The 15181-nt window shown below is 40.4% G+C and overlaps 1 protein-coding gene across 2 annotated transcripts; it reads left to right on the top strand.

Moving 5' to 3' along the window:
- Nucleotides 1–5971: 5971 nt before the first annotated feature.
- Nucleotides 5972–11549, top strand: LOC122758874 (transmembrane protein 238-like). 2 transcript variants are annotated; one of them, XM_044013257.1, is made up of 2 exons: nucleotides 5972–6600; nucleotides 9955–11549. In XM_044013257.1, the coding sequence occupies exon 1, from the start codon at nucleotides 6028–6030 to the stop codon at nucleotides 6592–6594; it is 567 nt and encodes a 188-aa protein (XP_043869192.1). In that variant the 5' UTR covers nucleotides 5972–6027; the 3' UTR covers nucleotides 6595–6600; nucleotides 9955–11549. The 2 variants fall into 2 exon arrangements, with proteins under 2 accessions (XP_043869192.1, XP_043869191.1); XM_044013256.1 differs by lacking the exon at nucleotides 9955–11549 and adding an exon at nucleotides 8868–8924.
- The last annotated feature ends 3632 nt before the right edge of the window (nucleotides 11550–15181 follow it).

Here is a 15181-nt window from a genome sequence, read left to right as displayed (position 1 = left end):
CTGCAGCTATGTCTGCTATGTCAGATCACACCCACATCACATAGTACATGTCACTGATTCACACGTCGTCTCACGTCGAGAGGAACGCTGTGCAACACCGTGAAAGTATTTCACCACAAACCGTGACTTCCTGTCCTGCTCCTTTAAGAAGGGCAAACGCCAGAAATAATCATCATCATCATAATAATAACAAAAAAAACAACCCACAAATTCATAGAATGACACACACTGAGCTCCATCCTCCTCACTCCAGCCCGATCGCCGTGACGACCTTGAGGAGCGAGCAGTTTGGCCATCAGACCTGTTTTTGTTTGGCTTTTTTCTCTCCACTCCATCTTCCTCTGTCCCTTCCTCCCTCTTCTTCCTCCTCCTCCGCCTGATTTATTTGACCGGGGTGAAGACAATAGCTTCTCAGAGTGGAGGATGGGAGCTGTGTGTGTGTGTGTGTGTGTGTGTGTGTGTGTGTGTGTGTGTGTGTGTGTGTGGGGTTTCATTATGGGGTCACCACTTTCCCACTCACTTTCTTCCCTGAGCCACCGTGCAGCAGACGCCAAGGCCGCACGACTATAAACAGCCCACCGCTGTCCTTGAGGCGAACAACAGCTGATGAGTGATGACCTTTGACCTCAAAGAGATGGTTACATATACAGTATCTGAGTGTGTGTGTGTGTGGAGAAAACAAAAGGCAAGAAGGAATAATAATGATTGACTGGTTTACTGCAGTGGAATCAAACCCTGACGCGTTGACTCTGTTAGTCCGGTTTCTTTGGGTCGGATTCAAGAAGACCTGGGTTCGTGACCTGGTCTTTGGAGTTTCCCACAGTCCAAAAACATCCAAACGTAACATGTGACGAAGCAACTCTTTGTGTAAAAAGAAAATCACAGCTGACCCGTGGATGAGAGGTTGGAAGACGGCAGTAATAGGAGAGACGGCTGTTGTTTGGTGGGTTTGACCGTTTAAACGTGGACAACCATGCGTGTCGACACGGCCAATCCTCTGGGAAATCAGAAGCCGAGCCGCCCCCCGGCCGGTTTCTAACGCGCCCGAGTTCTGACATTTTGAAATGCGAGGCAGCCTGAAAGCACCTGCCACACACGGGGGCGCACACGCGGGGAAAATGCCTCTCGTTTGTTAAATTCTTTTTTTTTTCTCTCTCTGTTTCCAGATTCATCATCATTGTGCAAACTTATGGGGTGTTGAAGTGTCTCTGTAATGAGAACAAACCCCCCCAGATATTATTGATCGATGTCCTCAATTATGTCCTCGCAGCTCTCAATTATTTAATACAGTTCCAGCTTTCACATCCAGGAGAGAAGGTTTAAGTCTCCAATCCTGTGCCTCACGTCTCCTCTGATTGATTCCACACCATAATCCAACCTCCAGGGTCTTGGTTTGGGGAAAGCGAAGCGTTTTCTGTGCAGTCCAGCGCCGCCAAGGTGAGCTGGTCTGCGCGGTTCACGCCACAGGGGCGTCACTCGTGGAACAATTTGTATTATTATCTCATTTTAGCAGCAGAGAGCAGCGTGATGTGTGCTTCTAATAAAGAGGAAATATGGGAGGGGCCGGAGTGATGTGAGCACCTGCCAAAGGCCAAAGAGCAGAGGAAACAGGAGTGAGTTCATCAGTGAATCATTTGCATACTGGGCTCCTCCTCCTGCAGCGCACAGAAACGTTTCCACCCAAAACAAAAACATGGCGGCGGCGTCAGTGAGTTCCTCTTCACCGTCAGAGAGACAGAAAAACAAGTTCAGGCTGTTTTTATTTTTATTACTGCCTCATTTTCACCTCCGGAGGTTTCTTGTGGAATAGTGTGTCTCCGCCCTTTAACTCTGTGATTTTTTGATTTTTTGAATGTGCGCTAATTGTGACTCAGTGAAAACCGGCGGCGGCTGCTGAGCGACAGAATAAACACGAGAATACAGTAAGTAGAAACAGAAGTAACTCAGGGGGAAACACAGTTTAATTATTATTATGAACTGATCAACCTTATTTAACCCTTTTACTTTTGAATTTTCAGCAGTTATGGTAATTACATGTACGCGTGACAAATCCTGTCTCCAGTCTGGTAACAGAAGGTTTAAGCGTGACACAACTGACGGACAATAGAGGACATCCTTCTTTCACTTTCTGTCCCCCACCTGTCCTCTGGTCCCTTTCACCACAACCTGTCTCGGCATCTTTGAGTGTGAGATTTCTTGCTGGTTTTCTTGCTCACTGTGTGAACTGCTGCGTTTCTCTCTGATCCCTGAGATCATGTGTCTTGTGATTTCTGTCTCAACAACCTTTATCTGAGAAGAGGCTGCAGGCGCTGAAGAAACCCAATCAGCTGACTGTCGGTCTGACTCCACCCTGACAACAACGTAGCATTTTTACTCCGGCGTCTCCAAGGGAAGGGCGACAAAAATGGAATGGTTGGGGGTTTGGTTATTTTGGTAGTTTTCCTCATGGAAGTGCAAAACTTTCATACCACACTCATGGTATAAACCGCAGCTGTATTTCGAGGATGTTACGTATCATAGTGTGAACTGTTTGTCGTCTGAAGTTTACAGCACGTGTGAACAGACAGAAATGTTTCACGAACAAGTGAAAAAGGAAGTGATTCATGTAAATTAGTGTCACTAATGAGAAATGTCACCTTAATAATCACAGTTAAAGGTGATATTTACACATGTCTACTCCATCCACGACGGTGGAGCTGCAGCAGCTGCAGCGGTAATATCAGCAGCAGCAGCAGTACTATCAGCAGCAGCAGCAGCAGCAACAGCAGTAATATCAGCAGCAGTGATATCAGCTGCAGCTGCAGCAGTAATATCAGCAGCAGCAGTAATATCAGCTGCAGCAGCAGCAGCAATGATATCAGTAGCAACAGCAGTAAAATCAGCTGCAGCAGTAATCAGCAGCAGAAAAATACATCAGCAGGCAGTAATATCAGCAGCAGCAGCAGTAATATCAGCTGCAGCAGCAGCAGTTGTAATATCAGCAGCTGCAGCAGTGATATCAGCAGCAGCAGCAGTGATATCAGCAGCAGCACTACTGACTGCAATGCAGTGCATTAATGCAGTCTTCAACCTTAAAGTGAGACATGATGAAAGTGAACACATGTCATACGTGAGTACAAGAAGACATTGTATATTATACATATTCTACTCTAGTTTTCACATATATATATATATATATATATATATATATATATATATATATATATATATATATATATATATGCATGGAATTGTAGTGTCTGATTGTGTTAATCCCTGCACAGGAACTGCGCGTCTTTTGATTTAATCTTTATAATCTCTTGTCTTTCCTGTTACTGCACTTGTTTTGTACCAAAAGTACACAGAAAACCTTTATTTCTACTTGATTCTAAATCAATTCAAATGCTTTTTTGTTCTGTTTTTGTGTAATCAACACACATCCTACAATCCTAGATTATTGGAAAATAATTTTTGATTTTGATTGTCAAAGTATCAAAATATAAGTGTGATATATAGAAATGATAGAAAACGATGAGTAAAATAGTGTAAAAGTATATTTACACCTGTGACGACACTGGGATATAAAATTCGTATCAACCTGAAAATCTATATTCTGTTTAAGAAGTTAATGTTACTTCTTTTTTATGTTTTTATGTCATTATTATTGAATGATCTGTATTTTTTCAGTGCAGTGCTGCAGGATCAGGTCATTCTAAAGATGACTGGCGCCCTCTAGCAGTCACATGAATATGAACCACAAAGAAAAGAAAGAAAAAGGGAAACGTTCTCATATTAATCATCAGTTTTTCTCCCTCACACTAAACTCAGTTAAACATATTTAATATGTTAGTTTAACAGATGTTGTTTTTAACAACAACTTCCCATCTTCCTCGTCTCGTCTCTCCTCCTCTTCCTCCTCCTCCTCCTCGTTTCCTGCAGCAGATGTTTTGCATACGGCAGAGAAATCAGTGTGAGCCATGAAGGACGTCACTGGAGGAAATCCATGTCATCTGCCTCATCTTACACTCAATCATGAAGCTTAATAAGTCATGAAATCACCCTGAGCTGAGGCTGAGAGAATGATCTCAAAACCTACACATTTGACACAATATCTGAGCCCGTCGAGTTACGATGAATAATCCTGTGTTTTTGACACATTCTTCCTTCATAAACCTCAATAATCGAAGAGATCTGAGACATTTCCACATTCACACCAGCCTTGAAATCCCTGAATCATTCCTACTGTGTCTGTTTCACTTTTAACAACTTATATTGACACGTAAAATCAGCACTGTGCTCCTAAAACGAGCTATGCTACATCTGGCAGCTACTAGCACAAGAAAAAAAAAACTGATTTTAGCCACTTAACAAAGGACTAATCTAATAACATCCATGTTAGCATCAGTGTATGTTATCTGAAGAACATGTTTACCAAGTTATTTTCCGTTAAACTGCCTTTTCTGACAGGAAACTGAAGATTGTTTGATTTCTATTTCGCTAACGACATAGCAAGAGTTACTAATGTTGCTAAGGTGATGGTGATGTGATGTGTGTTATATCCTAACTCCTATACTTACACTAAGGGGGACCAAGAAAACATGACTTCATGTATTCTTTTTCCACACTTTGGCGACTGTCGGGCCTCCAGAGTCCCAAATATAAGGATTGAAATGGTTAAAAAGTTGATTTTATTATAATAATAATAATAATAATATGTCCTCTTTAAGCTAAAGCTTTTAAAGTTGAACATTTCTCAAATGCTGTCGCACACAAACGTAAGCAAAGTTAAATAAAATACCCACAATGCACTTTGGTGACATTTCACACTGAATAAGAGCCGTTTCAACTGAAACTTCCACGACAAACGTGTGAAATCCAGTGTCACTCTCCCACACCAAAGTCCATAGAGAAAATCAGCAATTTTAGCTCACGGGGACACAGGAGCTGCTGGTCTGCTGCTGCCTCTTGTGGTCAGTTTGTGTCACTGAATTGAATTCACAAAAATAACCCATTTGAACTTGGATCAACAACTCCTGAGTGCTGTGATTTTGTCCGTGGGCTTTGGTGCAGGGGAGTAAGTTGTTTTACAAAAGTCTGTCTAACAGTGAGAGTATGTTGTAGTATGTGTATGTCATTCAAACGACGGCGAGATATTAATGTATTTAGACTGTTAAAAGCAGACACTCAATTAATAAATGTTCCACAGGTGAATTCACTGCTGTGTTGACCTTTGACCCTAAGACTAAACCTTATCACCAGGTCACATCTGAGAACTGCAGTCCCAGATTACAGCGTTCACTAACCACTGTTCTGCAGCAACTTTCAAAAATGATTATTTACTGTTTGTTTACTGGAAACCAATTCATCTGATGACATTTTGTTCCAAACTAAATAGTTTTTATCGATTCATTTGATATTTTTCCTCTTCAAAATTATGTTTCAGGTTTTTTTCTGGACTTATGACGTTATGATTTGACTTGTTTTTCATTTAAAAATGATTGCAGCTGTTTATTTGAACTCATTTTTTTTATCAATGTGAACACTATTTAATATTTTTGGAATATTTTATTTTACAAACACCTTTTCCTGTAGTGACACAGGTGTCAGAAGTGTGAGATTTCCCGTGTGTCCATGAAGGTAGCACGTGCATCAGTGGCCCCACGAGAGCCCACTGGATACATTGACGTATGCCAGGGGGCGGGGCCAGCGCACAGGTAATCGGTGCACAGGTGTAAACGTGAGTTTGTGGAGCTGCGGCTCGGAGTGTGGAGTTCTCCTCTCCGGTCTGTTGTCCTCTCAGGTCTCCGGTGTCGTGTTGTCCTCTCCGGTCTCGTGTTGTCCTCTCCGGTCTCCGGTCTCGCGGTCGTTGTCTCCGGTCTCCGGTCTCGTGTTGTCCTCTCCGGTCTCCGGTCTCCGGTCTCGTGTTGTCTCCTCTCCGGTTGTCTCGTGTTGTCCTTCCGGTCTCCGGGTCCTCTCGGTCCGGTCTCCGGTCTCGTCTGGTTGTCCTCTCCGGTCTCCGGTCTCCGGTCTCGTGTTGTCCTCTCCGGTATGGCCCACAGCTGCGTGGGTAAATGCGCTCCGTTATTCTTCCTCGCGCTCGTCTTTGACGCCGCCGGCCTCGTCGTGCTCCTGGTCGGGGTCTTCGGGAACCTGAGGCTGCACGGCCGCTTCTACGGGGACTTCCTGATCTACACGGGCTCTGTGATCATCTTCCTCAGCCTGGTGTGGTGGGTTCTCTGGTACACCGGCAACGTCCAGCTGTACGCGCGCGAGGAGCGCGCGGGAAGCCTGGACCTGAGCTTTACGCAGTGGGCCAGGAAACTTTCAGAGAGGCTGAGCGGGGTGAAGACTCTGGAGGGAGGAGGACAGAAGATGAAGATGAAGATGAAGATGAAGGAGCAGCAGCAGCAGCAGCAGCAGGTGGAGAAGAACGCGGGGAACGTGAACGCGCTGAACGGGACTGTGCGTGCGTCCGCGCCGGCGAGGATCAGCTGGGAGGACGGTGGCACCGGAGGAGGAACCGACAACCGAGGGTTCGACGGAGGCAACGAGTGTCCTGAGAAGACCGTGGAGCTGGGAGTGTTGACGGCGGAGAAAGCGGAGAGGCTGCTGTGACCTGAGGTCAGTGACGACACAAACAACCACAATCATCCAGATTATATCGAGATTATATCAAGACATCATGACATGAGACCACAGATTAGTTTTTGTAATAACAGCAAAATGTAGATCAGTGTTTCCCAAAACGTTTTTTTTTTTACAAATAAACCAAATATTCACATTTAAGAAACTGAAACACAGAACTTTTTTTAATCGATTTCTTTTTCTTTATTAAATGTACAGTAAATGTTGAATTTATAATAATGATTTGACAGTAAAACAATCCAAATATTCAACAGTTCTTTTTCAGGTTTCAGACCTGGTTTCAGACCTGGTTTCAGACCTGGTTTCAGACCTGGTTTCAGGGTGAACTTCACTCTTAACACCTTTGGTTAACTGCTGCAGGGATAAAACACAACTCCTTATATGGACGTCCTGAGGGCGTCACATCTTCAGGCTTTAACAGTTGTGTTGTTGAGTCAAAGTTATGATTCATTTTCAATTGTATATTATTGTGAGTCACAAAGTTCTTTTCTTTTTATTCCTAAAAACAAGCTGAACTATGATGTTTTTCCAAATTTCACAAATTCAATCGCATTTTTTTCAAAAAGTGTGTGTTTTTATATATTTGGTGAAAATGAAAAATAATTTCATCAGATTATCTATAAATTGCGTTTAAGAAAAGGATATTAGACATATACTCTTATATAAGTTTGAATATAGTCACGCGGAAAATGCTCTGTGTTCTAAGGGTGAAAGGTTAAGGTAAGGCACTTAGTTAAGGTAAAGGGTTAAAGAGAGGGAGTGGTACAGTGTGTGTGTGTGTGTGTGTTTGTGTGACAACAGCAAAAAACATACAATTCCATATACATATGTATAATTATATATATATATATATATATATGTATATATACAGTATAAAATATTGAGGATTATATAAAATGGAACAGACTATGACTGAATATTTCCACTGTGAACTAACAATTCATCCAAATTCAAAGCAGTGAACAATTTTATATCATGAGGAGGAGGAGGAGGAGGAGCATGAACATGAAACTGAACTCAATAAATGAAGAAAATAAGAATCTGAGTTATTAGACAATGAGAGCTTTGAAAAGTAAACTTTAAACTGCAGGTGATTAAAAAATGTAAAAATGTTCTGTCTTTTTTATTCCAATTTAAAAAGAAATACAAATGTAAGAAGCGAGTATGTGAGTTAGTATCTTGACAGTATCAGTAAATTTGACACTTTTTTACCACATAAGATTTTTCTTGTCATGAGTGACTGTGCAGTTTTTAAATAAAACACACACACACACACACACACACAGAGCATTGCTAAACGCCCATCATCAAGTCATCATCGCCATCATCAGCCACCGCTTTATTCATAAATATCACTATATTTAAACAAAAGCACGTTTGAACAAAAGAATAAAAAAGACTCAAGTGTTTGACAAATGAGTTTCTCCATTAATACATGCACGCGACGCACAATACACACATGAAGATGCACACACACGTGCATGCACACACATCGCATAGCCACACACGCGATGCACACGACACGCGACGCACGCACTTTACACACACACACACACACACGCACCTCGCACACACACACACACACACACACACACATGTTGTGTAACAGCAGATTTTAAACGATGATTGTGTCACGTGTTGTTTTGTGTTGAACGCTGTTTGTGATAATGAAAATGTTGATCAGTGATTCTGAAAAACCTGTGAGATTAAAGTCAGAACCTTGTCTATTAATCTATATAAAGAGAGAGATTTGTCAGATTACATTCAGAATTGTGAGAATAAAATTACACATTTTAAATATTAATCCATTCTGAGAAAAAAGTCTCAGGAAAAAACAGAATTTAAAAGTCAGAATTCTGAGAGTTTTAAGAAAAAACAAGTCAAAATTCTGAAGAAAAAGTCAGAATTCCAAAAGCGGATGAATCCATTATGTAAATAGTTGCCAATGAATTAATTTCTAACCATTTCTTGTTGTTGGACAGTTCATTAACAGTCAGCTGGACATTTGTTGCATTTATCGTGAGATGAAGAACGCGACTCAAGACTCAACTCACTCAGTCATTCAATAATAAAATAAAATGTCTATTATTGATTTGACTGAATTTAAAAGTCAGTCTCAATCTCACATACAGACTGACCTTTGACCTTTATTTCTTGATTCCCATTCTTATTTTCATACGATGTATTAAATATCACTTTGTATAAAATGCTCTTCTCTTCTTCTGTGTTTGCTGGTGTTGAAGGATGGACTGTGCTGCTGCTGCTGCTGCTGCTGCTGCTGCTGCTGCTGCTGCTGCTGCTGCTGCTGCTGCTGCTGATTCTCAGAAACAGACTGAAAAAAACCCTCCACCTTATGAACTGACGTCACTTTTTTAAATCAGGGAAAAGTCCAGCACTCGTGTTTTTACACAGTAAACAAACACTCGGGCTGCGTCTTCAGCTTTGTTCATAGCAAAGATTATGTTTTATATTGTTTTTTGTTTTGTTCTGTCGCATATGTCAATTATTTATTATTCTTGGGGGAATAAAGTTTACACTGTACGCCACCATTGTTTGATATCTGAACACCACAGTAACGCCCATGCTGTGTGTGTGTGTGTGTGTGTGTGTGTGTGTGTGTGTGTGTGTGTGTGTGTGTGTGTGTGTTAGGCATTTTTATTTGCTTCCTTGTTTGACTTTCATACACAGGAGCATCGTTAATCCAATTTTAGTTTGATTTAAAACATCTCGCACATTTTGATGCCAATACAAGTTCTTGCTCCCACAACTGCATTTAAAGTGACGCGTACCTCATAAAATATACACTTGCTTAAGTCTACAGCATCTTAAGAATGTGTTTGCTGCTTTATCTCGTTGTTAAACAGGAAAGTTCTGTAGCACTGCTCGCTTTCCCACACCAAACCCCATAGAGAAAATGATGGTTTTTAGCTCTCGGGCAGACAGGGAGCTGCTGGTCTGCCGCTGCCCCGTGTGGTCGGTTTGTGTCACGTATGTAAATCTGAACAAAGGATTCTTTTATTCTGTGACGCTGAAGTCACAGAATAACAAGTGTGAACTTCCTGACGAAGGCAGCAGTGGAACAACAACTCCCGTGTGCTGTGATGTTAAAATCGCAGTTTTTCTGTATGGGGTTTGGTGTGGGAGAGCTAGCGATCTGAAAAAGTGACACAAACTTCAGTTTCTGGTCATAAAAAAGTTGTGTAAAGGTGAAATAAAGCTCTGAACACATTCATAAGGTGGTGATTGTGTTGCTTATATTAAATTAGCCTTTTGTGGGTTGGCAAAAATCTGTATAATCTGAATGTCTGCAAAAGTTGCTTCTCCTCCCAGCATCTCCTCCAGTGGGAGACTATCTCATCGACCCAAGCTCCTCCCCTCATCTGGACATTGTGGAAATCTTCTTCTCCCCGTTGTGACGTCGTCTGACCCCCAGACCATCTCAGAAATCACTTTTTTTTTTTTTCACATGTGAAAAACATGTACAAAGTCTTGCCTTCCAGGAAACGTTCCTCCTCCTCCTCCTGTCAGTCAGTGTCATGACGGAGGAAGGAGATGTGAGATGTAGATACAGGAATGTGTGACCTGACTCTCAGACTTACGAGCAGGAGAAAGTGTCCTCCTCACAACAACACGCGGCTAAACCGGTAAAACTGAAGAAGCGTCCAAACTTCTCTCACTGCTGACATGGAGTACGCCGCCTATCTCGGCCGCTGCCTGGTGTTCTTCCTCCTCGCCGTATTCTTGGATGTCGCAGGCCTCGTCCTCTTCTTCGTCGGGGTCTTTGCTCCCCTCAGCTTCTGGGATTTCTTCGTCTTCTCGGGGCCGCTGCTCCTTTTCCTCAGCCTGTTCTTCTGGATCTTCTGGTACCTGGGGAATCTGGATGTGCCGTTGCAGGAGTTGCTCCCGGTGTGAGATACAACGGAGCAGCTTGTCCCTGATAAGTTTGGGCTGGAAGGTGCGGATGCAGATGCAGGATGTTCACGTTTTTACCATATGATGTGGTGAAAATGTGACAACGCGGATCTTTTTACTACCTGAAGGACGTGTTTACCACGGGAATATGATGGAATATGACAATGGAAGCACAAACGTGGACCTTTTAATAGGAAAAAACCCCAAAACATTTGTTTGCTAAACAGGTTGGATTCGAAGAAACATTTGTGGAATGATAAAAAAAAAAGAAAAAATACTAATGCAACATTTGATCGATTTTGTTTTCTGATTTTAGCTCTTTAACAAGTTCTGGTTCCTTTTCCTGGTTCAGTGAAAGTAAAGTGAACATATTTTGTGGTCAAAACTAAACATTTGATATTAAGGTTTGGAATGCACCTACAAACCCAGAATGGAGCCTTGAGGAACGCCACAATGTTTTTCACCATTTTAGAAAGTTTTTAAGTTGCAGTCGTACAAAACATTGTTAAAACTTTCAAAGTATTGTATTTAACTTTGATTTAATCATATTATTAGCTATATAAATTGTATTAAAGTATGAAATAATAATATTACCATTGAAGTATAACAGCACAAACATGGAACTATAACATTAAATTGATGACTAAATTGTATAAAAGTGTGTTTTCTGATTTAACAAGTTCTGGTTCCTTTTCCTGGTTCATTGAAAGTAAACTGAACATATTTTGTGAGCAAAACTAAATATTTGATGACCTAATCACGTAGAAATGTACATAAACTGCTGTAAATTGGGGGAAAACAGTGGGCCAAGAATGGAGCCTTGAGGAATGCCACAACATTGTATGACTAATCAGTCATTTTAAGAAACAATGAATGGATTAAAATAAAACAATTGTTTTCGTAGTCCTATAAATCTGTCTTAAATCATTCCAAGAATTTTATTTAATTCATTCTTTGTCATATTTGCTATATACATTTGTGTGAAATGTGAAAATAAATATATGTAAATGCTATATCCTTTACTTCAAACTGCTTAAATAGATTTTGAGTCAACATTGCTCTGCATACAGACTTTTAGAGCGAATTCAGACTGTTGAGCTGTTTTTCAGACATACATCACACATCTTTTGGTCAGTGCCTGTCGGGGAAAAAAGCTCCACAAAACAAGTGATTACAAAGAAAATGGCGATTTTGTGTTTGTTTTTAAGTTTGACGTCTTAGTCTTTTGTTTTTTTGTGTCTTTCTAGCAGCTTTTTGTCTCTGAATGGACATTTGATTGACTTTCCAATGTGAAATGTTGTTAATAATCAGGTTCTGATTACCTTCTCATTCTGGTCTTTTTTTTAATGCCGTCCTTGGATGATTCACTCTGACGTCAAAAGCAGAATCACATTTTCACAGCATTTACATCAGAATGACTCAGTCGCTCCCTCTCCTTCTCTCTCCTCTCTCTCTTTCTTTGTTTTTATTGATTTCCCTCCATGGCCATTGTTCCTGATCAGTCTCTGTGCTGCTTCTCCTGTTGTGAAATCTGAGTATTGGTCGCTCAACCCATTCATCAGAAACCAGTCAAACTGGGTCACTCCAGGCTCCTCTCATTTTACAGCACTGAGGGGAAAAACTTCCCCTGTTTATGAAACATAATCAGAAATATTATATACAGAATTTAAAATAAATACGGACCGCAGTGAGGCAGTGAGGGCGTAGAGTCTGTTTGCACAGATTTGGCCATAATATTATGTGCTCTTGTACAATCTCAAGTATGTGGTGCGACTTGTTTCCCGTGTAACTGAAGAGGCCACGCCTCTATTTACACACTGATCTCTTGATCTTTTGAAATGTTTTGAAATGATCAGAGAAAAACAAGACAATGTAAAACAAAGAGATTTAAACAATAATTAGTGCAAATTTGTGCCCACAATAGTAAAATAATTAGAATCAATTGTATTTATCACATTTAACAGATAGATAGCTAATGATTGTAATAATAATAATAATACCGTATTTTCCGCACTATAAGGCGCACCGGATTATAAGGCGCACCGGATTATAAGGCGCACCTTCAATGAATGGCCTATTTTAAAACTTTGTCCATATATAAGGCGCACTGCATTATAAGGCGCATAGAATAGACGCTACAGTAGAGGCTGGGGTTACGTTATGCATTCATTAGATGGAGCTGCGCTAAAGGGAATGTCAACAAAACAGTCAGATAGGTCAGTCAAACTTTATTTATAGATTACAAACCAGCGTTCTGACAACTCCGTTTACTCCCAACATGAATAAACAGCTGTTTTATGTGATGTGGTATTTCGTTTATCTTTTAACAACAGCAGGGTATAACATGTAGTGCAACATTTATATCACATAGTGGAGGGGAACTTTTCCTGGATTCAATAAACACGTAAAAAACAGTCTGATACTGTTACGGTAAATCAAACGTTAGTGCTATCACAATATAGTAACACTCGAAATAGTGCAAAGCAATAACAATATATAACTCAACGTTGCTCAAACGTTAATGTCACACAACACAACACACAAAATAAACATGTAAAGCTCACTTTATCAAGTTATTCCTCATCCGCGAATCCCTCGAATTCTTCTTCTTCAGAATACGGGATCCAACATGCCCGGCTCCGTCTCGTCCGGATTATACGGCGCACTGTCGGCTTTTGAGAACATTTGAGGTTTTTAGGTGCGCCTTATAGTGCGGAAAATACGGTAATAATACACAAATAGAAAACAAAGTAAATTCTCTTTCCTAGCTTCCCCAGCATGGTCAGGGTCCCAGTAAGGTCAAAGGAAAACACACTTTTATCAATTTATATTTATATTTATATTTATAGTTTTCCGATAGACAGTGAAATATCTATTGTAAAAAATGCTCATTAGGTGCATTAAAACAATAATGGCCCCAGAATGGAGCCCTGGGGAACACCACGCAGCAAATCTGTTATATTTGCATAATTCCTGAAAAATTACTGAAATGACTAGCCCATTATCAACTTTAATTAAACCATGTCAGTTCTTGTTGTCTACAAAGAATTCTGAAGAAATGTTAGAGTTATTATAGTCATTAAATTTCATGAATTACAATATAAGAGCTTTCAAAGTTTCATATATTGGTACGTTCTATTTACATCAGACGTCGACAGTTGAAGTCACCTTTGATTCAAGTAAAAATAGCAGATGTTTTATTTGTTTTTATTATTGACGCTGTCAGCCATCTTGGAATTCTATGTTGCACTTTCCAGGTCAGAATTTCGGACTAATGTTCGAGTTGAAGGAACGCCCCCTCAACTTGTACATTCCCACATGTACACCTTTCACAAATATTAGAGGGAAACAATACATTTTCCGTAACGTAATTTTATTAATATCAAAAGACAATTAACTAACATTCATTGTAGAGGAGGGAAAAAATGTAATGTAAATTTACATTTCCATATAATCTCTGTGAAATGTAAACATATTTACTCTACATTTCTAACAACATAAGAGTTACTTGATAGAATAAATACGAAGGTAACGTCATACTTGGGTAATTCTGTGCTGGTTTATTGGTTCTTTTGACCCATTAAACATGGATTTTATAATGAGGTATCGCTCCTCATAAATGTCTGTGCACAGTTTTCAAAGGCGAGGGTCAACGTGTTTGGAAACGTGTCAACTGTTCATCATCACTAATTCATCCCGCCGCTCTTTAAATCTCCGGGTGAATTCGTCTGAGCTCGTTGACGGTGTCACAATCGCTCCGTCTTGTTTGCGAGGCATCGGTTTCCACCTCACACCTAATGTGTCTTTCCGTTACCTGGAGCCAAACACACACACACACACACACACTCTGTCCTGGGTCAGGTGAACATGACACTCTTTGACTCAGCGTGGTGGTGACAAAGGTGTCAGGGATTAAGTTCAGTGCAACGTTTGGTTGTTTGTCTGATCTGTCAGTAATTCACACACACACACACACAGTGGTGGTGTTCACTGTTATGCTATTTCAGAGGAAATATCACTACAAGAGTAGAAGTAACTATTTATTATTAAATATTCTACATTCAGACTAGTTTACATTAAATCTTTAGGGTCTAAAAAGTGGTAAATAACGTTTAAAAAGCACTACAAAAATGTTTTTATTTACAACTGGAATATACATTTTCCCAGAAAATGCAGTTGGGAATGTTGAGTACTTGAATACTGCTGAATTTCTGTTCAATTTTAGTCAGACGCAGAATTTCCAAACTCAGAGTAACCTTTAGTTTAGTTAATTTCATTCATTTATTGACAAAAGGAAAGTTTACAGGAGCAGAAAGAAGAATAATCTTATTAAAGCCCTTTGTCGCAAAAAATCCTCCTCTTTTTTTTTACAAAGAGCGTCGTAAATAACCTCACCAACACAGACACACGATTCCAAGATGGCGGCCAACGTACAAACACCGCTACTTGTGGTGCATTCCATTTACATCAATGGAAATCAGAGCTGGATTCGGGTTAGCCAATGTCAGCCATAGTTAGCTATAGCGATACCAGTCGATAACAACACTCTATTTCAGAGGTCTCAAACTCGCAGCCCGAGTTCAACACGTTCCAGTAAATAATTCAGAAATGCAAACGTATCTCAGGTTAGCCGTTGTTAGCGATA

This window comes from Solea senegalensis, linkage group LG18 (genome assembly GCF_019176455.1).
Source record: "Solea senegalensis isolate Sse05_10M linkage group LG18, IFAPA_SoseM_1, whole genome shotgun sequence".
NCBI classification, from domain to species: Eukaryota; Metazoa; Chordata; class Actinopteri; order Pleuronectiformes; family Soleidae; genus Solea; species Solea senegalensis.
The sequence above is the reverse complement of the archived record's forward strand: the minus strand, read 5'-3'. Positions and strand labels throughout refer to the sequence as shown.

Excerpts from the sequence above, each read along its gene's own strand:
- LOC122758874 (XM_044013257.1), top strand. The coding sequence starts at position 6,028 with ATGGCCCACAGCTGCGTGGGTAAATGCGCTCCGTTATTCTTCCTCGCG.